This window comes from Pseudorca crassidens, chromosome 4 (assembly GCF_039906515.1).
Source record: "Pseudorca crassidens isolate mPseCra1 chromosome 4, mPseCra1.hap1, whole genome shotgun sequence".
NCBI classification, from domain to species: Eukaryota; Metazoa; Chordata; class Mammalia; order Artiodactyla; family Delphinidae; genus Pseudorca; species Pseudorca crassidens.
In genome coordinates this window covers 2,334,979-2,361,599 of record NC_090299.1, presented here as the reverse complement: position 1 = coordinate 2,361,599, position 26,621 = coordinate 2,334,979, and the positions used below count along the sequence as shown (strand labels likewise).

The window sequence follows — 26,621 nt, the reverse complement described above, 5'->3', positions numbered from 1 at the left end:
CCAAGCTGTGGCCGCCAGCTCCCCAGGGTTCCGTTCCCACACGGGGGGATCCGGGGTGAATAAGCGTTCGGACAATTTGCCACAAGGCAGGTCATTGCATTTTAAGCCTCTCACGTGCTAGGATGTTCTTCCTTTTCTTGAGGTAGAATCTGCCTCCCTGGACTCCCTCCTGGTCCTGGTTTGCCCTCCACAGAGACTGACCTCTAATCCTTCCTTCACAGGGTGGTCTCTGGCTTTGGGCCACTCTCCTGAGAAATCGAAAAGACACACTTCTGGTTGACAAAGATTGCGAAAGCAGCATTGTCCAGCTTCCTTAAAATAAAGCCACAAAACTAGCTATATGGTGAGAACACACATAATAAAGGTATGAAGTGTGAAATGAGTCCAAAAGTTAAATGAGTCCAAGTGACCTCACCGGCAAGGTGAACTGAACACAAAACATTCCTAAGTGCTGATTTATTAGTCACCCAAACCAGGCCGACGGCTAGGTGGAGGCCGCGCGGCTTGTGAAAAGGCTGCTCCCCAAAGCCGGTCCTGAGTCACTGCAGGACCCGTTTCCCATAGAAGCAGTTTGTTCCTGGAGCTCCCAGGCCCCCAGGAGCCGGAACCTCCTGCTCAGCACGAACATGAAACATCTCTGTGGACACACGTTCTGAGTTTGTGCCTGGATCCTCTCACCAGCCCCGACCGCGGATGGGGTAAGGTGACCCCAGGAAGCAGGTGTCAGGAACTGGAGGGTCCAGGGCTGAGACGCGGAGCAGGGCGCCGTGAGCCTGGGTCTGCAGTGAGGCAGACCTCAGAGCCTGGGCCCCAGCCTCTTAACTTGGTGTCTGTGTGACCCTCCTTCTGCCTGCGTGCTTCTACCTGTAAAGATGGCTGAGTATAACACACACCTCCTGGAACTAACGTGCAGAATAAATGAGATCGCTTTTTCTTCTTATTTGTAAGCAGAAAAGAAATTGAAGATGGAAAATAGTAAAAGCATGGAAAAACTCAACAGGACACACACAACTGTCTGGTGCAGTCCCTGAAATTGAAGGCGTGCTCAAGAAATAGTGACCTTGCCCCCTCCCTGCTCTGCCGCAGAGGGACTCATGAGGGAGGGGCCCATCCTGAGTGGCCCGGGGCCTGAGGCAGGAAGAGAAGTAGGGACTTGGGGGTGGGGAGCCCCAGCAGGGCAGGGGGACCACTGCCACCAGCCAGGACACCACTTCCTTAGAAAGGACACAGGGCTGTGAGTCTGGGACTTCCCACACTTGGGAAGTTTAACTTTCCAAAAATTGTAAAATGAAGTATATAATAAAACTCCCCGGGGTTCCTGCATCTACCGCTGACAGAAGAAAACTTTAGAGATGAATAAAGCTTAATAATTATGATTAAATTGAACATTTTAAATAAACTTCTCAAATGTATAAACGTCCTGCAGAAATGAATGCCTTCTAGCAGAAAAGATAAATGAGCGCACAGGAGAAAGGTGAACATGAACAGAACACTGTGAAAACCACTCACTTTATCCTGGAGTTGGTTACAGGTCCTATTTCCTTTCATTAGGGAAGCTTTTCCCACTCCTAGCTTAAGGTGATTAAATGACATGATTATTGTTGTACATAAGACAGGTAACATAATTCCTTTTATGAAAAAAATAAATCCCCAGACACAGACTTTAGGATCTGTCTGGTCTCAGCTTCAGGTATCTGCACACTTCTCGTACTTCCCACGGCTGGACTGACCCCAGCCGGCGGAGGGTGACTGGCGTCACCTTCCAGGCCGAGCCCCGCCGCATATCTGCCACCCTGTCTAAGGCTCATGACTGAAGTCTGTAGTTGTTGGACAACAGAAACCCTTGGTTTCTCTTTAGCTTACAATAAAGAGGGTAACGTTGAACCCCGTGACTCCCCAGCTCTGGCAGTACTTGGGACCCACAGCCAGCAAATAAATGAAAATAAAGTGCTGATACATTTTGACAAATTATAAAATTCAACTCTCAATAGACAGAACAGAGTAATTAAAAACAAGTAAAAAAAACCAAAACTGTGAGCATAGGACTTTTATGAGTATTATCAGAAATAAGGAACATTTGGAAGAAACTCTCCAAATCATTTTGAAGGGTTTTTAAAACTCACGGAACTAAAATGATAAGGGTTACATCGAGAAATATCTTAAGTGAAGTAGGATATCTCCGGCCATCTGCTTTTCGGGGAAGTCCCATTAAAAGAATCCCCTGAACAAAACCATTTAAAGGCAGAAAGTAAGCTTCCTCTTCATCCCACACCTCTCCAATTATCTACTAAACTTTTCCTAAGAAAGGGAAATTTAGCAACCGAGCGTCTCACCCGAATTTGCAGAATTGCTCAAATTCAGCGAGAGCTCTACAATCTCCACTTGCTGGTTTACAAGCTGGTTCTACAAGGCAGGCAGCAGGTCTTTACCTGCTGGCACAGGAATGCGAGGGGACGGGCGAGGGTGCTGTCACACCCAGCACGTCCCTGCGATAAACTGCTTCCAAACCCCAGGTGGCAGCCACTGGGAGGAACGGAGAGCTGCCCCCAAACTGGCCCCGACTAAACCCTCCCCCCACCCAGGGAAGCAGAAAGGCCAAGAAAACATCGTTACGAGTGAGCCAACAGCAAATACACTCCACATTTGAAAACTTCGTTAAAAATAATAAAAATATACATCAGAAATTGTGACTTACCACCATCAGACACAGTTGCAGACTGAAAGAAAAGAGAGAGAGACATGAGTTAATTGGGCCTCATGACAGGTCAGGAGATGATAGCACGTCCACGTGAGGAGCAAAAGCAGACTCTGGCCGTCCCCGTTCTGGGAGCGGGTGTCCAGGAGACCAGCCGCCTCACTGGGGCGCGTCCCTGCGCTTCCTGGGCGAGCCGGGGAGCAGGCCGGGCGGAAGCAGCCCATCTCCACTTGGGGACAAATCCCAGCACGTTTGACATCGCCGTCTTAGTAACAACCTCGGTGAGAACCGTGTTACAACTTCGGTCTGGTCAGCCCGGGCTGGAGTCCGTGAGGCGCACCCACGTCCAGGAGGCAGGCACCCTGCCCACTGTCCGTCCAGGGCCAGGCGCTGCCCTGGGCACATCACAGCCCCGCTCGGCGCTCTCACGCCGAGGCCCGGCCCGCGCAGGGGTGAAACCGCCCCGGTGGTAGCAGACTGGGGGCTCGCCCACAGCCAACCCCGACCACCAGGCCCAGCCACCCTGAGCAGACAGATGGGGACAGGCCAGGACTGGAGGGAGGAGGCCATCGAGGGAGGTCCTGGAACGACAGGCGGGCTGGGCTCCCAAAGAGCTCTGAGCAATCCTCCGATGGGGACAGCTGAGCAAGGCCCCCTGGGGACCCGCCTGTGGGTCAACAGTTCTGAGGTTGCAACCTAGGGAAGGTCACCTGGGACATGGAGGGAGAGGGCTCCGGAGAAGGAGTCGGGAAAGGGAAAAGCTGGGCGGAGGCAGGAGAGGGTGTCGGTGGCACAGACACCAGGGAGCCTTCACCGCGGGAAGGGGAGCAGGTTCAGTGCAGGGCAACCTGCTGCCTTGACATGTCCTGGTCACGGCACAGGCACAGCTCCGAGAGCAGCGGGCAGGAGGGCCCCAAGGCAGGGACGGGGGCCAGCGGGCCGCTGGTGCGGTGCCGGGCACCGGAGCGGGCGTGCTGCCCTCTGCGTCTTTGCCCAGCGCTGGGCTGGGCGCAAGGAAACCTCCCAGCCACGCCCTAAGAATAAACCCACTGCAGAACCCCCAGGCCTTGCATGCCTTCCTCTCCGCAGAGGGAAGGGAGACCGGAGTGCATGGCGTGGAGGGTGAACGGGGAGCCCCTTCCCAAGTTCTGGGCCCCCCCAACAAGCAGAGGTCATGTTTTAAGACCCCTAAGGCCAAAGCCAAACAAGTGAGGACAGAGGTGCCCCAGATTAGCTGCTTCCGGTGGAAGCCCCATCCCCCCGGGGGAGAGAAAGCATGTATTTGTGGCTGAATTTTGAAAAGAGCCACCATGTCAACTGCATCCCCTACTCACTGTTTGGCCCTCCCGTCGCCAGCGCCAGGGCCCCCCAGACCTTGCCTCCTTGACTTCACGGAAGACAAGGGACGCTCTTGGTCGCAGCCCCTCACCTTGTGGGACTTACGCCTACCCTCCTGCCCCCGAGGGTCTGTCCTCTGACAGCGAGAAGAAGAGGCTTCCTGACGGTTTTAGGATGGGGCTCGTCAGCGTTTCACACCATCGTGAGCCCTCGGTCAGAAATACTCTGGAACTATGACCTGGTACCTTATCCGTATATTTTTCAATAGTAAACACACAGGCTATTGTGGGTCCAGCTTTGAAACCTTCATCTTGCCAGACAGGCAGGCAGTGCGCAGGCCCCAGCGAGCCACCAGCCCTCACACGCCAAGGGCCTGGTTTCCACCGGAGAAGCGCGGGGTGCGTCTCCTTCCCAGGGTGGACGAGTGCACTGTGGGAGGCTGTCCTTCTGCCCGTGCTCACAACAAATCACCTACGATCGTGTTGTAAATTAAATAATATCAAAGGCAGATTACTCCCTTGAGATTATGAGAAGGAAATCTGCAAGGCCATACACAGAAGCAGAAATACTATCAATAACAATTTTGAAAACTAAGTCATAAAATGCGAAATCCACAAATGTGAAAGACGTGGCTCACTTCATGTTACAATCATGACTAAAACTGAAGTCTCAGGCTTCAGCAGACTGAACAAAATGCACTAAAAAATCTCACACGCATCCCCAGAATGAACTGAACTCAAGATCCAGGAGACAGGCGTGTGCCTGAAGCCAAGAAGGAGGTGGCAGCCGAGTGCGGGCAGCCCACGGGGAGGCGGGGTGGGCTGGGGAGCGTGGACACGGCGAGCAGGGCGGGCTCAGCGCATCTGAAGAGGCTCCAGCTGGGGGGCCGCCAGACTCCAGCGTGGGGGGCCACCAGACTCCAGCGTGGGGGGCCCTCTGGTGCAGTGTGAACAGATCCAGGTAAAGTTCCCCAAACGTGCTTTTAGAGCAGTTTTAGGTTTATAGACACATTGTGAAGCTAGCACAGAAACAAACATGCTTTCTAACATACTGCTGCTCCACAGAAGCAAGGGGAACCGCGAAGGAGGAGAGAGGGGGAGGGAACAGAGAGCAGCCAGCAGACGCCAAGGCCGCCAGGCGGGACGCAGGGCTGAGCGGCGCGTGTCCACTCACTCGGACGCTCATGGGGCAAAGAGCCCCAACTCCGGCAGCCACAAACACAAATCCTCCGGGAAGGCCCACAGGAGTTCCAAGAGTGTGAGCCTGCCCAGACGTGAGCTCACAGTTCAAAAATCCCCCCCCAAACCCAAGGAAACCCCACCACGAGAAAGAACCAGCAGAAATAGCAATTAACAGAATCTCAGACACTGGAAGGTTCTAATACAGATGTCAAATAACCATGAAATTGTGAAGAAATAAAAGTTGCAATAAAGAAAAGAGGAAGTAAGGTGGTAGATATGAAAAATAACCCAACGGAATGATTGACAATGAAAACTACAACTGCTGAAATTAAACACTCAGTAGAGAGGTTAACAGAGATTAGAGGTTGAAGAGAAAATTTGGGGATTGGAAGACAGACCTGAAAGAAATCACACGGATGGCAGCACAGAGAGGAGGCACAGGAAACAAGCAGCAGAGACTAGGCTGCACTGGGAGGGTGCACAGAGAGGAAATCCTGGCCAGCCTGCAGCAGGGCCAGCGAAACCCCCTCAGGAGTGAGAGCTGCTCTGCCCACAGGCCATCCCTCCGGGAACTTCTCCACGATGCCCACCAGGAAGAGGCATCCTGGGTCCAAGTCTCAGTTGTGCCGCATTTTCCAGGAGGGACTCAAAGTCTACAAGCCACAGCCTCAGGGATGTACTTCCTTCCCTTTCCCCACTTTGGGTAGCTGTCCCAAGAGTAGGCGTCTGTGGAGCCACAGGCTGGTGGCCTCTGTGTGCTGACGGTTCTCCCCGAGCGGCCGGATATCCCCGCCCAACCAAGGCCCTAAGCTCTGCACAGAAATCCTTGACGAGAGGCAAGTTCGCTCTGGGATGGCTCCTGACACGAATCAATGCAGAAGGATCACCGGAACTAGGTACGCAGCCCTGCCTCGCGTCTCCCACCTTCTCTGTTCGCGACTTGTTATCCTGGCAACTGTCTCCATCCCAACCAGACGTTAATCCGAAAGTAGAGCTCTATGGAGACGCACCTCAATATCACCTGGACACAAAACTACTGTCCCGCTCCAAGTTTCCACACTTTTGGAGAAGTCGATGATGACTTCCTGACCAGATTACTTAATTTGCAAATAATGTATAATTATCATTAACCTAATTCTCCCATCTACTCTCTAATATATATTCCATTTATAAGCACACACCTGGGAGTGACAGAGCTGGGCCATCACGTGAACCGACGTGAGATATCCCCCAAAAGGGCCCGCTGGATCCCTAGTCAGCGTCTGATTCCTTGGCCGTTTTGAGAAGGATACGGAAGCAGGCTACGGAGCACATCGCAGGGGCTTCAATATCAGAGGAGGTGAGGCTGAAAGAGGTGACACAGCGCAGCACGGGCGACAGGTGCTGTCACGGGAGGGGGCGGGGGCAGGGGCCAGCGCCTGGCGTAGGGGCAGATGAGACGGTGCAGGCAAGCAACCTGCCGACAACAGCCTTGGGGGAAAGGCAGGCCACCCCCAAATCGCTTCTATTGACCTTGGGATCGGCACGTCCAATTCTGACCCAATTACCCTTGTTGAGCCTGGCTTGCACTTTTCAAGCACATCCTGGTTGACAGGGGAAGCATCGAAAATGGCAAACATTCAGAAACCCCCACAGATAATTCCCAAAGAAGATCCCCCACAAAGGGTGAGAAGGACCAACTGCAGCTCAACGTGACTTTTAAAGTTAGGCATCCCCCAATTTCCTGGCCTGCTTAGACCACTATAAACGTTTTCACAAACTAAAACTTAACTCGCCTAACGTTTGTTCTCATACTCAGTATAATTTGTATCAACGCGTTTTCATCAGCCTGTACCTCTTGGGTTCTTCCCGCATTCCCATATCACACGCTCTTCTTATAAAAAGTGCAGCTGCAGAAAACAAGCTGCCGGTTAAAAGGTGCCGGAAAGTGAGCATGTTTCTGTGCTTACAGTTTAAACACACACCATAACTAAACAGCGCTAAAAAGGTCTATGATATGTCTCCAAGACTGGGGTTTACGCTAACGTAAACACACTTGCTTTTAAAAACTTACAAAGTATTTAGACACGTAATTTAAGTTCAAACGATCTCCATGCCTCAGGTCAGCCTCTTACACCTGAGAGCTCAGTGTGAGCTGATTTGGATCTATTCCCAGCAGGAAATGTGTCTGGGCCACACATGTGCACAGATATTTTATTTTTAATTAATGTTTTGAACGTTCTAGATAATTTCTATGAAGAGTGCTATATGATTCTGGTTTATCAAGGCCGAGTCTGTCAGTGACATTTGACAATAGCAGTTATGAGCATATATCATTTCCTAATGACGCGGTACATGGTAATATACAGATATATATTTTCAATTTTGAGCTACTGACAAAATTTCCTACTTTGAACATAAGAAATATTAAATAACCATCTCTGGTTCTTAAAATAAGAGACCAAAGGCTTGTAACTTGCCTAAACGTTTTGAAAAAAGAGATAATCCCAATGATGAAAAGCCTTAAGAACCTAACAATTCAATTTGCATCTAATTTATATTCATTTGGCCTTTTAAAAGCTTGATCCTCTAAGTTGTTTTTTTTTTAATATTTATTTATTTGATTTTTATTTGGCTGCACCGGGTCTTAGTTGTGGCATGCGAGATCTTTAGTTGCAGCATGAGAACCCTTAGTTGCGGCATGTGGGATCTAGTTCCCTGACCAGGGATCGAACCCAGACCCCCTGCATTGGGGGCGCGGAGTCTTAGCCAATGGACCACCAGGGAAGTCCCGATCGGCTAAGTTTTAAAGCGACTGCTCGCTGGACGGAGCACAGAAGAGAGCAGGGGGTATGGGGCAGGAAGACCACAAGGGGCGGGATGAAGGGCCATCGGACAAGGGATGGAGGGCCACCCTGCTGGTCCCACCCACACGCCAGCCCGCCCTCTGCCTAGAGCTCAGGGGCCTCCACAGCAGGCCACGACCCTCCACGGAGCCATCAAATCAATTCAGTGCATCGTTAGCAGCATTTGTGAAGAGATGAGACAAGATGGGATAGAACAACGTGAAAGCAAAACACCACGAATGCCCCGGGCTCTCCGCTGTTTTAGAGCCCGGCCTCAGAGCTGCACGTCTGCGTGCACGCGAGCACACACACCCCGTGTGTCCTGATGTGACACGCATCCCCTGCGCGGGCTGTAGTCCTGGGGTGGTGCGTGGAGAGCACCTGTGCAAACGTGGGGAAGCCGTGTGTGAACGGCTCTGAGAGCAGAGAGGCAACCTCTCCCTCCCCTTGGCCTGGAGCACCCCATCCGGTCCCTAGCGCTCACCTGCAGCCTCACCTGGAGAGCCCACTACCTGGGCTGCAGCTTCACCCACGCCTTCTCCAGAGAAGCCTTCCACAGCCATGACGCCCTGTACTCCGGTTACATACAGGACACGGGGTGACCTCCCATAGACCTCGAGGGGCCCGAACCAAAGGGGCAGTGCCCGCGCCCCAGCCCAGCCCGGATCCACAGCATTGCACACACACTGTGCACACACACACCCCGCACTGTTCCTTCCCAGCAGTTTCAGCCAGAGACAGCTGGACGCAAGGCTCACGTGCAGCAAGAAGAGTTCTAGGTTCAAACCACGACTTCACAGCAGAGGGTCTCTGCGAGCCAGAGGCTGTGGCGACAGCAGGACGACAGCACCACAGGTGTGCTCAGTGCTGCCCAGCGACCAGCGGGGTGGCCGGACACAAGGCGGGCTGGGGCTCACCAGGCAGCTCACAGCGCTTCCTGGGAGGGGTGGGGACAGGCAGTGGGGGCCTGCAGTCGGAGGGCGCAGGGGCCCCAGCTCAGAATGCAATCTGTGCGTCTCCTGTGTGTGTGTGTGTGTGTGTGTGTGTGTGTGTCCCAAAGAGCTCTTCAATCTCCAATAAAATCAGAAGAAACCGAAAACCCACAATCACAGCATTTTCCTAAGAATTTAACAGCTAGTATTTCCACTGTGCCCTTGGAGAAGCCTCAGATCACTCATTACAAAAACAAAAGCCCAAAGGAACACGGACGAGGCAGCACACGGGCGCCACACCAACGCTAGGGGTTTGGGGTGAGCATCCAACTTTACACGAGAACCCTCTGGCCTCACTGCTGAAATGAAGACGAAGATCCCCTCCACACTGGCCAGCCCAGCGGAAGAAAGACCCACATCCCCACTGTGTAGACAGGGCGGGAAGTCTCAGAGGGTCTGGGACAACTTTCACGTCTGCATTCCCACAGGACAGCCAGACTCCTGCAAGTCAAGTTAACGTAAACGCTGGCCTCCTGGGATGTCCTGGGCAGGAAGTGGCACTGAGTATAGCCTCAGACAGGCTCGCTCACCGGGAGCTCCTTCTGGATAAAGAGTCCACAGAATTCGAAGCCCCCTCTCTTCTGAACTTGGAGCCCAAACCCAGGAAACGTTTGAAACGTTTTCTCACGGAGGCCGAGGTGCAGCCAGCGCTTGAAAACCTCTGCTCGGCGGAGCTGGAGCCGCTGCTCCCCAGGCGGGCCAGGGGCAGTGGCAGGGGGCGCCGGCCCTGGGGGTCAGGGAGCGTGGGAAGTGGGGAACGCGCTGGGACGGCTTCCACTCACTCAACAGAACGCGCGCTCCTCCAGACGCAGGGTGCCTGCCACAAACCTGCAACCCAGGAGCTTATGCGAGGGGCTGGAGATCAATCCAGAAAGTCAAGTCCCCGCCGTCCCGGGGAAGCAGGTGTCCCGGAGCGCATGGCACAGAAGGGGGCCGACGTGGGGCAGAGCGAGCGGGGCCTCCAGGGCCCCAGGCAGGAGAGCCAGCGGGCGAGGAAGTATAAGGTCAGACAGACTTGGAGGGTCTCGGAGGGTCGAGCCCTGGGGCCTGCTGACCGCAGGGCTCCGGGGTCGGGGACCCTGGCAGGAGCAGGGCTGGGCCCTTCCCCCAGGCCTCCCGCACGTCCTAAGGGACGCATCTCCAGATCTGCAGAGGTGGGGCGGGGAGGGCAGCCTTGAAGTAGCAGCGGGATGCTGGGACGCAGACAGGTCCTGCTGTTTCAGGAGGAGGTGGGCCCAGCTTCCACACCTGCCAGATGAGAACCGTGTGCTCAGAGTCGAGGGGAGAAGCGCTCACTGAGGGGACCCGGGAGAAAGGAGCCACCTGCGGCCACGCAAACAAACAAGAGAAAGGAGGGACAGGACGCAGGGGAAGCCCAGTTCCAGGTGACCCAGCCCCTTACAGAAGAAAGGGAAGATGTGAACAAAAGGGAAGATGATCATTTCCTTCAAGTATACTAGGAGGCCTTCTTCTTCTACAGATAACAAGAATCAGAGCGTTAAAAAGGGAGAAAAGAATTTGTGCAGCCCACAGATCAAGTGGGGTACAGTGGACGGTCCTGGACAGACCGAAGCCACTGCCCCATGCAGTTTTCAGGTGAAGAAGCCTGGGGCAGAGCAGGCCTGAGCGACTGGGGTGCACCCAGCATGACGGGATGCCCACTGGCAAAGACCGCTGGACACGCAGCCCGGTGCCACCCCGGCTCTGGTCAGGACCACCCAGGGCGGCAGAAGCAGGAGAAGCCGACGTGGGGGGAGAGGCCCGTGAGCACAAGTCAGCTCATCTGAGCTAAAAAGAAACTCGGTCAACTGAAGGGCTCCCTGACAGCCCATGAAGCTTCTCCCGGAGAGGTTCAGAGAGAGCGGGCCCCGCGCCTCAGACACGCCAGCCCACAGAAGGGCGCGAGCTCAGATCTGCCCCTGCCCACGCCGCCCGCAGCCAGCAGAGGGCCAGCCGGGGTCCTGGCGTGCGCTCTGCAGGGAAGGGAGCAGCGGCCCACGCCTGGCCACCCTGTGCCTCCCGCTTTAGGTCCTCACTGCCCCAGCACACGGAGCTGCCTTCCTCCGGGGCTCCTCCCTGGGACGCAGTGCTCAGCATCGCATCCCCTCAGCTGCGCCTGGACCGCGTCATCCGCTCAGCGGGCGCCCGCCACCTTGGCCACCAAGCAGCCCGCCCGCTGCGGCCGGTCCTGACACCTCCCTGCTCAGCGCCGCCCAGAAAAGACTATTGTACCGTTTTTTACAGGGCAGCCTTTATTTTCAAATCCCACCCAGAGCCCAGCGCATGCAGGGGTAAAGCCCCTGGTGTCAGGCAAGCTCTCTCCCCGGGACTCCAGAGCCCAGAGGCACCTGCCTGGGCAGAGGGAAGGCTGCACGGAGCTGCCACACCCGACTCTCCCAAAGACCGCCCGAGTGCGACGCGGCAGAAGCTGTATGCACGCCCAGGACCCACCGGGCTGAGCGCCCTCCCGGAGCAGCCGGGCCACCGGAGCGGACGCCCAGGCAGGCCGGACATCTCCGCCCGGCGGCACGGGGTGCTGTGGACACGGACTGTGGGTCTGGCGCAGTGAGAGCAGAGCGGGGACGCAGGGTCAGGTCGGCCGAGGTGGTGCCCACGGCGGTGCCCGGGGCCCCCGACCTCACGGCGGCTGCTCCCACAGCCCAGAAGGCGGTGTGGAGCCTGCCGCTGGCTGCGGTGGCGCGGGGTCACCAAGCTCTCCGGCCCAGCCCTCTGCTTGGCAGGGCTGCCTCGCCGGACGGCACATGGCCAATTCTGTCGCAGCCCTCCTGGGCCGCGGCCCGGCCACAGCGCGGAGCACCGCCGCGGCCCCCCACCCCAGTGAGCCAGTCAGACACGGCAGAGGCGCTCGGGCACCGCTCCAAGGTCCGCAAGGGGGTCCAGAGAGGGAGCCCACTAAGCTTTCCTTCTTCCCGCAACCATTTCTCGTGCCTCCTCAACATGCGATCTTACTAGCCCCCGAGGCTGTAACAGCCCGTCGTAGTCTGGTTTAAATATGATGGATCGCGTTGTTTTGGCAAACGGGCAGATACATTTCAAAGTCTACTTATGTTGGACCTCATTCCTAAAAGATGGGGAGGGCTTCCCTGGTGGCGCAGTGGTTGAGAGTCCGCCTGCAGATGCAGGGGACACAGGTTTGTGCCCCGGTCCGGGAAGATCCCACATGTCGCGGAGTGGCTGGGCCCGTGAGCCATGGCCGCTGGGCCTGCGCATCCGGAGCCTGTGCTCCGCAGCGGGAGAGGCCACAACAGTGAGAGGCCCACATACCGCAAAAAAAAAAAAAAGATGGGGAAACCAACAGGTTCATCTGGCCAGTGAGGGCCTTGCGTTCCTGCCGGGTCCGCGTCCATCAGCTTCCCTGTGCGCTTCTTAGATGGCTACAGGAGATGTATCCTCCCAAGGCTCACGGATTCTCCTCTCCAAGATGAAAGGCGCTACGAGGGACACAGCGCCCTTCACAAGTCATGGCTTTCCTTGAGCACGTGCACACTGTGGACGGGGCCCTAGGGTTCCTGTGACACACCCATGGTAGAAATGGACAATCTGAGGCTCAGGGGAGGCACAGAGCTGGCAAGGGGAGGGCGGCCTTCCCACACGGGCCCCCCAGCCCTACTGCCCTTCACCCCAAGACGTCTCTCACTAGGACTGACCTGGAGGCCACGGCGCTTTCTGCCCCCTTTCCCACCAGCCCGCGGGCAGAGGCGGCCGGACCCGGAGGACTGCACACTGCCCTACCACCTTCCAGCCCATTTCCTATTGCTTAAAATATGACCTTACCAGCCAGATTTTGTTATTTGCTGGGTTGAGCATTTGCAAAATTTCAAAATGAATCCAAATCGTTTATGTAGGCAAGTAAAAGGCAGATTTCTAGTGATTTTTTTTTCACTCAAAAACCATTTTCTAAAACTTGCTTCTATATACCATGGGAACGAAAATGCAGCCTACATATATGTACAAGTTAGTAACTGGTCAATTGGTGCATATATCGGACACAATGTATCCAAAGTTCCCTCTTCCACCAGGACGTGAAATGGAGTGGACAGGAAACGCCAGTACTCCTGCAGAGAGGGCCAGAGGCAGGCAGGCAGCAGGCTCTCCCGTAAACATCGAAGCCGCCAGCCCACCCTCTCACGTGAGTTTTATCAGTACAAGGAGTTTTCAAAATACATAGTAAATATTTTTAAAATCCATTAAAATCTGCACTTCCTTCACAGGCAGGACTCTTGGCCTGTCCAGCAGACCTACTTCTATTTTCTATTTAAAGGGAATGATGCAGTCATTTTCCTAAACCCAACACCCAAACCAGTCACTTCTGAGCAAGGAGTTCCTCCTGCTGTTCTCTACAGAAGGCTCTAACTAGACATCAGGAGAACATTTTAAGATGAAACAACTCTCAGAAAAGAATGAATTTAAACCGGTACCCAGTAACTGGGAACAATCTTTTGTAAATAATTTAAATTTATGTTTGCCTTTACATCAACACAGCACAGCCACGAGAGGAAAATAAAAATTATTTTTTTATTTAATCTCAAATCTTTTAAAAACATTTTATAGTAAGTTCAACTCTATAAGCTTAGATACTAATCAATCATTCCACACGATTGCCAGTAAGTAGTTCCCCGTGGATGTATATGAAGCAGAACCAGCTCATTACATTTTAAAACGCTAGATCTATGCAACCAGACCACTTTGCTGTACAGCCGACACTAACACGCTGTAAATCCATTTTAAAAAAGAAAACTACACTTCAATTTCAAACAAGAGAAAATGTTAGCTATGAAACAGTAATTTAAAGAGTAAGCAAAATTGTAATACAGGTATCTGGTCGAAACTGAATATCTCAACACAATTAATTCACTCATCTTCAAAATCTATCACAATCACGATGGTAAGGGCAAGGAAACACGGATGCTCTCTGTAAGGCTGACTTAGGACGCGGGCAGCGTCCCCCCGAAAGGTGGGGGGGCCCGGTGTGACCGACCCCCAACCCAGCCTCGCTCTGGGTGTTGGTCTGTGGTCCCAGAGCCGGCCTTTTACCTCACGGGACTCACTTCAGGCTCCACGATGTAGACACAAGAAAGACATTTTCAAAGTTTACACTTAAAAGCTACCATTCTCTAAACAGGCTGAAAATAAAGCAGTAACCAAGATGCCAAGTTTCCTTTAAACAATTCCGTTTAAGTGACGAGAAACATCTGGAGTTGCTTACCTGCTGACTGTTTAAAACGTGAGTCTCCTTTGGCAACCCTTTTTCCAAATTCATCTTAAGACAGGAGAACTTCTGACCCGCACCAGGCACGCAGCTCTAAAACACACCATGCAGCCCCGCCGCACGCCTGTGCACGTCAGAAAGTTTAAAGACATTTCAGATGAAGTTCCATCCTGCTCCCTCCGTAACCCATGGCAACAGGACACTGCAGGAAGCTGTGGTTTGCCAGGGATTCAGACTCTATCTCAATTGTCTCGTACAAAGAAAAAAAAAATCCGTTTACATAAATCACGCTGTGAGATCATTTTAAAAGTATTTCCTCTACCAAATCAGAAGAATAAACCTTCAGCTGATAGCGGTAATCGCTCAGTCGGCACAGCAGCTGCAGAGAATTTGTTTTTAGCAGCGTGGTGCAGTGCGCCGGCTAATTACAGAGGCTCACGAGTCTATTGTGAGCTCCACGTGCACACGTGTGCAGGGCCAGCCCTGGGAACCTGCCGTGTTCCTAAGACCTGTCTCGGGGCCTCGGCCCCCACTCCACGATCTGCCGTCTGCCTCCCAACACCTGACACAACCTGAACGCGAGGGGGCCATGGCAGGTCCTGGTTTTAAAAGGCAAGAAGGAAAGAAAAAGAAAACTGTTTCCAGAACCTAGGTATCACTGCAGAGCTACCTGCTAGCTTTCTGGACATTCGGGATAAACTGCTCTCCCCAAGGTGCTTCCCTGTCAAAACCTCTCCGCAGCAGGTGCCCGGGGTCTCGTCTGAGGGGCTCCAGGAACGGCCCTCGCTCCTGGCGTGTTAGACCAGGAGGACCTCGGCACGCATCCTGTCCAGGGCTGTGGGCGCAGTGGTGCCCATGGGCCAGCGGGCGGGGATGATGGCCTGGGGCTGGGGGTCAGGCTGCCAGCCGGAACGCGCCGAGCCCACCGTACTCTGTTTCCGTGGGAGAAACTCGCACACGGCCAGCGTGAGTGTTCTGTGCACGGGCAGAACTCTCAGAGATAACCAGCGGGCACTGGCTCGGGCTTCCTCAGACAGGCTTTCTCACACAATAAATGTACGGAAGCAGGAGAGGGGAAGGAGCAGAGGCTGCCACGGTCACCCTCTCCGCCACCACGGAGCACAGGAACAGGCCAATGGGGGATGCCGGGGGCTGTGATGAACCAGCAAGGGGGGGTGGGGGAGACCTCGCCGGCTGGCGGACAGCGGGGGAGGGCTGTGTGGAGGGGCAGGGAGGGGACCCGCAGCCCCACCTCTCCCTCTGTGCAGCTGCCCCTGCCCCGGGAGGGGGGCTCCAGGACATAAGAAGCCACTCCTTCCAGCTCCCGGGGTCCCCGGTGCCCGCCTGGCCTGGAGGGGCTTCGAACCCTCTCCTTGGCAGGGCCTCATCTTAAAGAAAGGGGGGGCGCCCTTACAAACGAGGCCCTCTGGGCACACAGACGCCACGGCGGGAGGAGCTGTGAGGTACACGCTGCAGGCCTGCAGGGCTGAGACACGGCGCTAGACACAGCGACATCCTTTCCACTGCCCAGCCTCCCCTTCCAGCACGTACACACGCACACACGCACCCATCCACGTGCACACCTTCACACACGCACACACACCCATCCACGTGCACACCTGCACACACACACACCCATCCACGTGCACACCTGCACACACCCATCCACGTGCACACCTGCACACACGCACCCATCCACGTGCACACCTGCACACACGCACCCATCCACATGCACACGTGCACACAAGCACATGTCCAGAGAAAACCCGCTGGAGGGCTCTGGAAAGACAACCATGGGGTTTTCAGTGATCAGTTGAGCCCGTGACTCTGTGACCTGATCATCCTCCTCGCTGATTTCCGAGGGGCCTGTACTAATTCACAGGGTTTTGGCGGAGGTGCTGGCCTCCCAGCCAGAGCGGGGGCCAGCAGCATCCTAGCCCCAAAGGCCCACCAGACAGACCCTGGAGATGACCACCAGGGACCAAGACGGGAAACAGACTGCAGGACAGGCCACGCCCACAGGGCAAGCAAAGGACCTCCTGGGACCCTGGGAAAACCTAGCACCCAGGTGCTGGGCCGCCCAGGTTACCACTTCGGTGTCAAACTTGTCTTTATTTTAATCATTTCGGACAGAAATATATGTGTCCCTGCAGAAGCAGAACAATTTCACTTTGCGTGTTTATCACGTTCAGCCCAAAAAGCAGCCCAGGACCATCAGGGTCCAGGTGCAGCTGTCCCCTCTGGGTTCTTCTGTCCCTCAGGCTTTCTCTGTCTCCTCCTTTGCTGTCCGTAAGGCAAAGAGAGGAAGGGGTGGGGCGAGAATCTGGCCACAGACTCCCCGGTACTAGATGGTGTCCTGGGCAGCCCAGAGCCCAGCTCACTTCCTGGGGAAAGAGAGGTGCCCGGAGCTCCTGGAACAAGTGACCAGGACATTCTGAGCACCAACCACACCCACCATCGCATCCTCCTTATTCCGGTGGGAGTGTTGACCCGGGGCCACAAAGCCCAGCACAGCCCCCGACAAACCCAGCAAGTGCTGGTTCGGGCAGGAGAAGAAAAGGCTGGTGGCAGCAGACGGCGTGGAGCTGCCCAGCTCAGCCTTGACAGGACAGCCCCCTCTGTGAGCTGAGGCCAGCCACCCTGTTGGCGCCTCCACAAGAGAGCAAACGGCTGGAAAGCAGGGGGGTCTGGGGGGCACCCCAGCCTGGAAGCCCGACGACAGCACCCGCGGGCGAGTCCTGCAGCTGGAGGAACACAGAGGCCTCTATTCCCTGGGGCCGCACCTGCCCGGGGGTCCGTCCTGAGCTAAAAATGGCATGAGAGTCCCTGTGGGGTGCGCAGACCCGGGTCAGGGCAGCTCAGGGAGTATGCTGGGGAGGTGTTCCGGCCAGAAGGGACAGATGAGAGGGAGGGGAGGGCATCCAGCGGGAACTGGGGACCCTGGCGAGCTGCATCCCCAGGCCAGGGGCTGCAGGTGGGGTCTCAGGGCCAAAGAGCTCCTTCTTCGTTGTGGGTTCCTTGCAGAGTCACCTGTCTCCCCAGGAGCCTCTCACCAGTCACCATCCCCCGCCCCACACCAGTGCTGGAAAAGGGAGGGCACATTCTCCTTAATACCCTGGACCCACCAGGGCTTCCCGAGGCTTCCGCCCAGCCCCGGGCACAGTTGGGCCTGGAGGGGACAGACACGCGCTTTACTCAAGGTTCAAAGTAACCAAGGGAGATGAGCGCAGACAAGCTCAGAGACAGGCCTGCGTCAGCCTGCCCGGCCCCTCGCCCCTTCACGAGGGCAAGGAGGCCGGCGAGGGCCAGACCACCCTCACTCGGGGATGCCCAGGCTTCCCAAGGAAGAGGCTAAGTGGGTAAAAGGCACAACCGGAGGAGGGTGCACAGCGACCGTGGTGACCGCCGTGGGGAGATGCTCAGGAAACGCGGCCTCACCTGCCATCCCAGCTCCGCACCCCAGGCCTCCCACGGCCGCCTCAGGGCCTCGGCTGTGAACCCTGTGGGCGGGGACCCTCGAGTCTCCCCACAGCGCTGCCGAGGTGAGAAGTCTGACCATGCGCCATCTACCTGGCCCAAGCCCCCCACTCCCCAACCCCTCCCCTCACCCGAACCACCATGCGGCCCAAAGGGTGACCCTAACTGTCCCCCCTTCCTGCCCCGACACCCCTACTGCTCATTCTCGGCTTAGCAGCCGGAGGGACCCTTTCCAAACCCTGAAGCTGCCCTGCCCACCTCCTACCCATCCACAGCACCTGTGCCCCACCTCCCGCCCCTCATGTCCATGCATCCCTGCTGGGAGGCCAGCTCCTCCGGGGCAGGGGTTGGTGTCAGTTTTGTCCAGTGCTGTCCACAGAGCCAGAATAACGTCAGCACACGGTAGGCGTTCAAAAACCAGTCACTGAATGAGGAGACACTCAAGGTACTGAGAAAACCTAGTATACGTCCCTGAGTTAATAGGATCTTAAAGAGAATTAAGATCATTTCCTATGTGCATAGTTTAAAGAGTAGACTAGCATGTCAAAAACCAAAAAAAGCAAAAACTGGCGGTCCAGTGGTTAAGACTCCGCGCGTCCAATGCAGGGGGCGCAGGTTCAACCCCTGGTTGGGGAACTAAGATCCCACACGCTGCACAGTGTAGCCAAAAAAAAAAAAAAACTAAATAAAATTTTTTAAAAAATAAGCAAAAACTTCAAAGTTAAATTCCCCTAGAAATAGGAAAACAGCAAAAGTAAGAAATGGGTAAAAAGAGCTTGTTTTGAAATGTCTGAGTAGATTTCACCCTGGATAATGGGACTTCTGGAAATCGCCCAGTGTCCCAGAGGTGAGCCAGAGGTGGGAAGGAGTGAACCAAACCAGACAAGTGGCCACAGCCGGCAACTGGGCTCTCAGTCTCAGGTCTGAGGCCCAGCTCGGGGTCCTGCTGCCTTTGCTGTAGGGGGTCAGTCTCAGGGGCCAGCCCAGCATAGCTCAGGGAGCTGGTGCAAAGCAGCTCACTCGACCTCAGCCTCAGCATCAGAGGGACCAGGCGAAGCCCCCTACCCCCCAAAGCCCCCTGTGCCTCCAGAGCAGAGAAGTCTGGACAAGTGGCCAGGGAGGGAACCGCGTGGCCTCAGCGCCCCCTGCTGTCCAGTCCGGGCACTGCCAGTCCTGCTAACAACCCCTGGGCCCGCTCAGGTGAGAGCAACCAGCACAGGCTGCCTTTGACGGCCGGAGCAGGCAGGCACGGAGAAACTCCTGCCAACGGCCAGCAGTGGCTCAGCCAGCTCCACGCACAACATGGGTCAACGGCCTCCAGTGGGTGACGGGGAGCGGCAGCTCCCGGAACCTGGGCTGGGGCACTGTTCCCTTTTAGGCCTGCACTGCTCAGCTTGGGACCCCTGCACCCGGGGCCCACTTCGAGGCCCTGGGAGCCTTGAAGATGTCCCACAAACGCGCGAGGCGCTCTTTCTGAGACCGGCTCTACACACTGCCGGCAGGGGCGGGCCTGCAGTGCAGACTCCACTCTTCCTGCCCCGCCTCTCGGGTCCCGCCCTCCTTGGCGACCCCCCAACGTTAGCAGGACCAAAACTCACAGAAACCCACCCGACGCTTGCACACCTCCCGTCTCGAGAGCCCTCCAGGGAGGACGCCCCCCACGGCCCCCGCCTCCCCCCACCTGTCACCAGCTCCCCTCCCCTCCCTCCCCCTTCGTCCCCCGCGACGCCGCCCCACCAAGTCACAGGGAAAGCGTAGCCATGTCGCCGCTTCTCTCCACGGTTCTGCACTGGACATGCCACCACGAGCCACGGCCACACCGATGGAACTGTGCAGACACGTTCTCTGGTGTCCATCTGCTCCCGTGACACCTGCACACCACGAGGCAGCCGCAGGGCGTTCTAGCACGAGCCATCACACTGTGGGTAGGAGAGGTGGCCTCGTCTGGGAGGCTCACGACAACGCCGCCTTGAATTGCTGCCCGTCTCCTGGTCCACACGGTGCCGTTTCAGACACGAGGGATGCTGAGTCTCAGAACACCTGTGTCTTCCGTGTCCCTAGTGACAGCAAACACTCCCCCGTGCCTGGCAAGAGTCCGGCTGCTTCACGTCTGCACCAACATCCACGCCGTCCGCCAGTCTTTTCCACTCCAGACCTCCTGGGGTGTGGACCTCACTGGCTGCAGCTTGCCCCCTGGTGACTAATGTGGTTGGAAGCCTTTCCAAGGCCACATTTGCCACTGTGGATCATCTCTCATCAGAGGCCTGTTCGAGTCTCTTGCCCACTTTGCTTTGGTAGGTGTTGTGAGGAGCCTCTGTGGGTCACGCACTCATGTCCCCCCGCCCCGTCCTTGCCCTCGAGGGAAGGTGCGCTTGCGTGAACATAGGTTCCGAGTATTCGCTGAGTCAGAGTCAGCCTTGGTCTTTATGGTTAGTGCTTTTTGTGTTCAGCTTAAAAAGTCTTTCCCTCCCCAACACCACGGACATGCGCGTCTACTTTAACCCCTACTGACTCGCGTTGTGCCCTTCCCAGGGAGACCTGCGACACAGCTGGATTCACTGCGTTTGCACGGCGTGAGGGAGAATCAGGTTCTCTTTCACTCTCTTTCCATGTAGACCCCTACTTACCCCAGCACCACTGAAAAGACCACACTCCCCCCTGCTCTGCACACACGGCCTGACGTCCACAGGTGCTCGGTCTGTTTCTTGCTCTCTCTCCTACTCCACTGTCTGTCTATCCATCTATCTGTGTGCCGCCACTTCCACAGTTTTACGTTTCTCTAACTTTATAATAAGTTTCAGCAGCTCATAGAGGAAGTCTTCCTACCTTATTCTTCTTCAAGAATATCTCGGCTACACTTGGCCCTTTGCATTTCCACAAAATTTTTAGAATCATCTTAAGTTCCACAAAACAGCTGTTGGGATTTTGGTTAAAATTACATTGAATCTAGATGTCATTTTCAAACTGTGTCCACAACTGATTTTTGTATAGTGATCATATATCCAGCAACCTTGCTAAACTTACTCATTAATTTTAAGAATCCATAGATTCTTTTGCATTTTTCCATGTTACGATCACATCATGGGAGAATGATCACACTGTCATTTTCCTTTGCACGTTTTTTTTGTTTGTTTGTTTGTCTGTGGTATGCGGGCCTCTCACTGCTGTGGCCTCTCCCGTTGCGGAGCACAGGCTCCGGACGCGCAGGCTCAGCGGCCATGGCTCACAGGCCCAGCCGCTCCGCGGCATGTGGGATCTTCCCGGACCGGGGCACGAACCCGCGCCCCCTGCATCGGCAGGCGGACTCCCAACCACTGCGCCACCAGGGAGGCCCCGTTTTTTAACTTCCATTGTTCTACTTTCTTAGTACACTGACTAGGACTTGCAGTAAACATTTAAATGGAAATGGTAACAGCAGACACCTTCCCTCGCTCGATCTCAAAGGGGAAGCTTAAGTCTGACACATGCAATAGGCTTTTTTATACCCTTATCAGGTTAAGGACGTTCCCCTTAATCCCTATTTTGTTAAGGGTTTTAACCGTGAACAGATACTGAATTTTACCAAGTGCCTTTCCTGCTTCTGTTAAGAGGATACATGATTTTTCTACTCTGTTAATGTGGTGAATTACACTGACTGATTTTCAAATGTTAGAAAAACACTGTCCTTGGAACAAACGTGAACAGCTGGATCCAGCAGACATGATGTAGTCTAGGACCTTCCACCTCTCTCAGCAGTGAGCTGCCCCATAACCCTCCTTTCCTCTAAGGCGTCTCTCAGGTTTCGGTGCCAAGGTTTTGGAGGCCTCATAAAATGAGAGGATGTAAAGCCTCTTTACTGATTGTTTTGATAGGTTTCTGTTTCGTTAATTTCTGCTTTGACCTTCATGGCTGTCCAGCTTCTACTTCCTCTGCGTCTGTTTACAGCTCTTTTCCTAACCTGTTGAGGTGACTTCCTACTTTCCTTCATGTCTAACATTCGCTCATAAAGCTACAAATATTCCTCTAAGCTCAGTTTTAGCTACATCCCACAGGCTTAGATGTATTTTCTTTATCATTCAGAATATATTCTAATTTCCACAGTGATTCTTTGAACTCTAGATCACTCAGCCTCTCACGCTGGACGTGAGTGCGGTATCTCCTCTTTGCCACTGGTTTCTGCTACACCTGCCTGTGGCCAAGGACAGACTCTGGGTGAAGAGATGTCCATACCTGTTGAGACCTGCTTTATGGCCCAGCACATGGTCAGCTTCCCACGTGTTCCACAAGGAGGAAAGGATGAATTTACTGGGTGCCGCACACATGAGTCCAGCAGGTCAAGCTGGTCAGATCCCTTACCTCTTACTGAACTTTTCCTGCTCAGTCTGCCAGTTACTGAGCAAGGAGTTAAAAAATCTCCTACTGTGAGTACAGATTAGTCCAGTTCTGTTCCTACTTCTGTCAGTTTTTGCTGTAGACATGTTGAGACTGTGTAACGGAATGCAAACAAAATTTATAACTGCAGCTCCCTGCTGCCTCACTATGACGAAGGCTCCTGTCTATCTGTGGGGCGCTCTGCCTGGGAGACCACTTTGCGATCAGTGCAGCCCCGCGACCAGCCTTCTGATTAGTACTGCACAGTGTCTCCTCTTCCGTTCTTCCATTTGCGTTTGATGTGTCCCTAGCAAACAGCATAACCAGACTTTTAATGCTGCCCTGACAGTCTCTCCTTTCTAACTGGGATATTTGACCCCTTTACTGTTATTGTAACTACCAGCACAGCTGGACTGAACCCCCTCACGGAGGCTGCCTACTTGTCCTTCCTGCTCTCCACCCTTTGTCTCTCCTTTCCTCCTGTCTCACCTTCTTTCAAATTCAACATTTTTTATTATTCCATTTCTTCCTTCTATTAATTTAAAATTTACTTATTATTTTATTATCTTAGGTTACCCTGGAGATTACAACATGCATCCTTACCTTATAAAACTCAAATTTTCATCACACCTTTGTCCTCTTCCTAGTGGAGATAAGCTCCCAGAAACAGCTGACCTCCATTCCCCTCTGCCAGTGCTCATCCTGCCATGCTGTAATTTAATTTCATGTACTTTCAAACCAAACAAAACACAATTCCTCTTGTTTTACAGTCACCACTTTTGCGCCCCGTCCTGTGCGGTCCTTCCTGGGTCCTCCTCGCCCGGCGTTTAGAGGGCCCTCCATCTGAGTCTGCTCCAGGAGGTTCAGCCTGAGACACGGTGTCCCGAGGGCCCAGGAAATGGACTCGGAACCGGCCTCGTGCAGAGGAGCCGGGCTGGCGGCAGCCGCATGCAGAGGCCCCGGCAGGGACAATTAAAGGCAAGATGTGAAAGTTGGTGCCTCTGGGGAGGGGGCCAAACAAGGGTGTGAGGCCCAGGAACGGGGATGGCCCAGAGGCCGCCTAGCACACCTGCCGAAGAGTGTGGGACAGAGGGAAGAACAGACAGACAGGGAGTTCAGCAGGCCTCCCAAAGGCGAGTGTTGAAGTTATTTGTGCGTCTGCATTTTGAAATCTTCAGGCAAAAAGGTCGCAGAGATTGAGTCCCATGTCTCTAACATACTATTTTGACAAAAGAGGTTCACAGGTGATAGAAAGATCGTGTGCCCTGCAGTCCGTGGTCTAAAGAACACTGTGCCTGCGCGTGGCTTCTCATCTGTGAAATGGGGACACTCAGAGGGAAAGGGGAGGGGAGGTCTGGCCTGCTCTCAGATAACAGGAGACCCCTGGTGTCTGTCGTGACGAGAAGTAAGCGGTGACCGCAGGGCCTGGAGCGCTTGTCCGGAAGCAGACCTCGAGCCACCACCAAGCCACACGCGCTGGCTCATGGTCCCCGGGGGCTCAGGCCCCTGCAGAGACCCTTCTCCCAGGACGATGCAGAGACGACACCTGGCCAAACTCCCAGAGGGAGAATGCAGGCTTGGGTGGGACCCCCCTTCTTGGGACCCCGGAGCCCCGAGGCCCTGAGCAGGGGCCTGTTCCGGCCTCAGGGCCCCCGGGGGCTGCCCCACGGCCACTCCCGCTCCCACCTCCCAGTACCATGTGCCCCGCTGCCCCAAAACCCACCCAGGGGGCTTCCCTGGTGGCGCAGTGGTTGAGAGTCCGCCTGCCGATGCAGGGGACACAGGTTCGTGCCCCAGTCCGGGAAGATCCCACATGCCGCGGAGCGGCTGGGCCCGTGAGCCATGGCCGCTGAGCCTGCGCGTCCGGAGCCTGTGCTCCGCAACGGGAGAGGCCACAGCAGTGAGAGGCCCGCGTACCGCAAAAATAAATAAATAAATAAATAAAAGAGAAAACCTGAACAGCCAAAGAGCCCGTGATGGAATGCTCAGTCTCACTCACAATCAGTGAAATGCAAATTAAAATGAGTTGGCATTTTATTGAAACAGGGAAAATTTCAGTTTGACAGTACCAAGTGTCGGTGAGCAGGATAGCAAGGCCCCTGGTCCTGCTGGCGGCCAGAGCCTGGGTGAGGCTCGGATGAGACTGTCACAGCAACTGACTCCCCAGAACACGCTCTCACAGCCCCGGCTGTGCACACGGGCACCTGCATGACACTGTCCGCTGCAGCTCCTCTCACAGAGGTCTGTTCCCAACCTTCTATCACGTGGCCAGCAACAGCAGAATGGATAAAAATTTGTGACATATTCATAACGGAATGCTACATAACAAATAAAATAAACTAAAACTACAAGGTAAAACTTGAAAGTATAATACAATGTTATAAAAGTGGCAGAATAAGACATGCAGTATGATTACATCTGTGTATAAAATTTTAAAACACACAAAATGAACCAGTGAAAGGACCACGGCTGCCAAGATCCAGGGTGAGCAGGGAGGGACGACCAGGCGGGCACCTAGGATTTTAGGGCAGTGAGATGCTCTGTGTGACACTGTGATGGTGGCTGTGTGACCTCAATCCATCTGTCCAAACCTTTAGAATGTACAGCACAAGGAGTGGCCTCCATGCACGCTATGCAACCTCAACTAATCATGTACCCAGCACGGTGGCACATGGGAACTCTCTGTACTTCCTGCTTAGCTTTTCTGTAAACCCCAAACTGCTCTGAGAGTAAAGTCTATTAATTTTTTAAGGATTACAAATCAAAGAAGAGAACCACACAAGAGGATACTCTCTATATGTGTGGATCAATATCATATCTTTAAAGGGGGTATGGGGCTTCCCTGGTCGCGCAGTGGTTAAGAATCCGCCTGCCACTGCAGGGGACACAGGTCTGGGCCTTGGTCCGGGAAGATCCCACATGCTGTGGAGCAACTAATCCCGTGCACCACAACTACTGAGCCTGCGCTCTAGAGCCCATAAGCCACAGCTACTGAGCCCACATGCCACAACTACTGAAGCCCACACACCTAGAGCCCATGCTCCGCAACAAGAGAAGCCACCGCAAAGAGAAGCCCGCGCACCATAACGAAGAGCAGCCCCTGCTTGCCGCAACTAGAGAAAGCCCACGCACAGCAACGAAGACCCAACGCAGCCAAAAATAAATAAATAAATAAATATTTTTTAAATAATAAAAAAAAATAAAGTGGGTATGAAACAGAGCAGGACCCTGGGGGGCCTCCTGGGGACGTATCCCCCAGTACCTCCCCCTCCCTCTTGTTTGTAGCAAAGCTTTAGCCTCCTAGGCCCTCCCCAAATTCCAAACTGCAAATTTAACCAGAGAAGTGAGAAAATGCAGAATCAAAAGAAAACAGTCGAACAAGACAAAACAATAACAGTTTAGCCACTGAACAGTGTCAAGGACCTCTAGTTCCTCCTCAAGGGCTCTAGATAACATCTGAGCTGTGTCCTTGAGCTGTTCTGCAGATACTAAAGCCCCCACCAGGTGGAAGAAGTTATGCAGGCTGCCCACCAGCATGTAGACCCCCGGCTGGAAGGCTGATGGCTGAGATTCCTGAAACATCACCCAGTTACCTCACCACCAACCAATCAGAGAACTGTGCACAAGCTGATCGCATACCCCATGGTCCCCTACCTCACGCTGCCTGTAAAAGCCCTTCCCTGAAATCCACTGGGGAGTTCGGGTCTTTTGAGCATGAGCTACCTGTTCTCCTTGTCTGGTGCCTGTACTTTCCTTCCCCACAACCCAGTGTCAGTAGATTAGCTTTTCTGTGCGTTGGGCAAATGGACCCAAGTTTGGTTTGGTAACAGGCAATGATAGGCCCCCAGAGGGTTCTTGTGTCTATTACGGCATCTGGCACGTAAGAGAGGACGGGACACACCGCGATGGTTTGTAGACCAAGGGGCAGAGGAAGAGGGTCCGGATGGGGCAGGAGCGGGTGGGGCAGGGGAGGGGCTGGGTGTGCACAGAAGCCCCACTTGAAGACTGAGTTTACAGGAGACGGAGAGGTGGTAGAAAATGGGTGGGATTCAAAGGAGATTCAGATGTATCATTTTTTAAAACCTGGAAAATGAAAGAAGAAACCCTAAAATGAAGTTACCTCAAGATCATCGAGGGAGCGGGTGATGCTCAGCCTCCTGGACCTCCCGAAAGATCTCCGGGCAGAGGTACGCTGAGCCGGCGGCAGGAGTCCAATGCCCCGCCCAAACTTGGAGCCCTAAAACAAGAAAAAGACGTCGTTACCCTCTTGGGAGGAGACACTAGTTCTGCCTGACACACCGCCTGGAGAGACCGGAGGAGAGGAGGCCTCAAGGTCGTCCAGGTCAACCTCACATTACGAACGAGTCACCACAACCAAAAATGCAAAGTTGAAAAAAAGAGTCATCCCAGGGCCCCCGAGCGTTTGCTGTGCCACTTCCAACTATGTGTCCAGAGGACAACCCCAGCCTCAAACTCCTCGTCCAAGGGCAACGGAAAAACATGTGCGCATGTCTGGGAAAGCACAAGTGGGCG

The 26,621-nt window shown here is 54.5% G+C and overlaps 1 protein-coding gene across 3 annotated transcripts in view; it reads right to left on the bottom strand.

Annotated features, from left to right (window-relative positions):
* RGS12 (regulator of G protein signaling 12) overlaps positions 1-26,621 on the bottom strand; it is a 117,491-nt gene that overhangs the window by 47,109 nt on the left and 43,761 nt on the right. For all 3 annotated transcript variants that reach the window (XM_067734955.1, XM_067734954.1, XM_067734956.1), the window contains exons 4-5: positions 26,209-26,325; positions 2,696-2,717 (exon numbers count right to left, since the gene is read on the bottom strand). In XM_067734955.1, coding sequence (XP_067591056.1) covers positions 2,696-2,717; positions 26,209-26,325 — 139 coding nt within the window. The remainder of the gene's footprint in view (positions 1-2,695; positions 2,718-26,208; positions 26,326-26,621) is intronic.